The 868-nt window shown below is 36.1% G+C and overlaps 1 protein-coding gene across 1 annotated transcript in view; it reads left to right on the top strand.

Annotated features, from left to right (window-relative positions):
• LOC129668124 (zinc finger protein 431-like) overlaps positions 1–623 on the top strand; it is a 19,347-nt gene extending 18,724 nt beyond the window's left edge. The window contains exon 5 of the mRNA XM_055595912.1: positions 313–623. Coding sequence (XP_055451887.1) covers positions 313–623 — 311 coding nt within the window. The remainder of the gene's footprint in view (positions 1–312) is intronic.
• Positions 624–868: the final 245 nt, after the last annotated feature.

Here is an 868-nt window from a genome sequence, read left to right as displayed (position 1 = left end):
ACACATACTGGAGAGAAACCCTATGAATGTAACCGATGTGGTAAAGCCTTTACATGTCAAAAAACTCTCCAAATACATCAAAGAACACATACTGGAGAGAAACCCTATGAATGTCAGCAATGTGGTAAAGCTTTTGCACATCACAATTGTCTCAAAATACATCAAAGAACACACTAGAAAGAAATCCTATGAATGTAACTTACGTGATAATGACCTTGCACATTCCAGTAGTCACCTAATACATAAAAGAACACATACTAGCAAGAACCCCTATGAATGTAACCAATGTGATAGAGCCTTTGCACATCACAGTTATCTTCAAAAGCATGAAAGAATTCATACTGGAGAAAAACCCTATGAATGTCAGCAATGTGGTAAAGACTTTGCACATCACAGTAATCTCCAAATCCAGCAAAGAACACATACTGGAGAGAAAAACGTTTGAATGTCAGCAATGTGGTAAAGCTTTTGCGAATCACAATTATCTCAAAGTATACCGAAGAATACATACTGGAGAGCAACCCTATAAATGTAATCAATATGGTAAAGCCTTTGCGCGTCACAGTCATCTTCAAAGGCATGAAAGAATTCATACTGGAGAGAAGCTCTATATGAGTATTTAATATGGTGACGCCTTTGTACATTTCATCATCATGAAAGAATTCATACTGGAGAGAAACCTTATGAATGTGTTAAAATGGTGATAACTTTGCATATTTCTATAGTCTTTATCATAATAAATTCATACTGGAGAGAAATTCTGTGAATGTTAAAAAGTGTGGTAAGGCCTTTGTGTCATAGGGTCCAACACAACTCAAACACCAGGTCAATGCAAATGAGAAGACTTTATTGTAATCAAGCCATTGCT

Source organism: Psammomys obesus, unplaced genomic scaffold, assembly GCF_907164565.1.
Source record: "Psammomys obesus unplaced genomic scaffold, mPsaObe1.curated_primary_1811, whole genome shotgun sequence".
Classification (NCBI taxonomy): domain Eukaryota; kingdom Metazoa; phylum Chordata; class Mammalia; order Rodentia; family Muridae; genus Psammomys; species Psammomys obesus.
The sequence above is the reverse complement of the archived record's forward strand: the minus strand, read 5'-3'. Positions and strand labels throughout refer to the sequence as shown.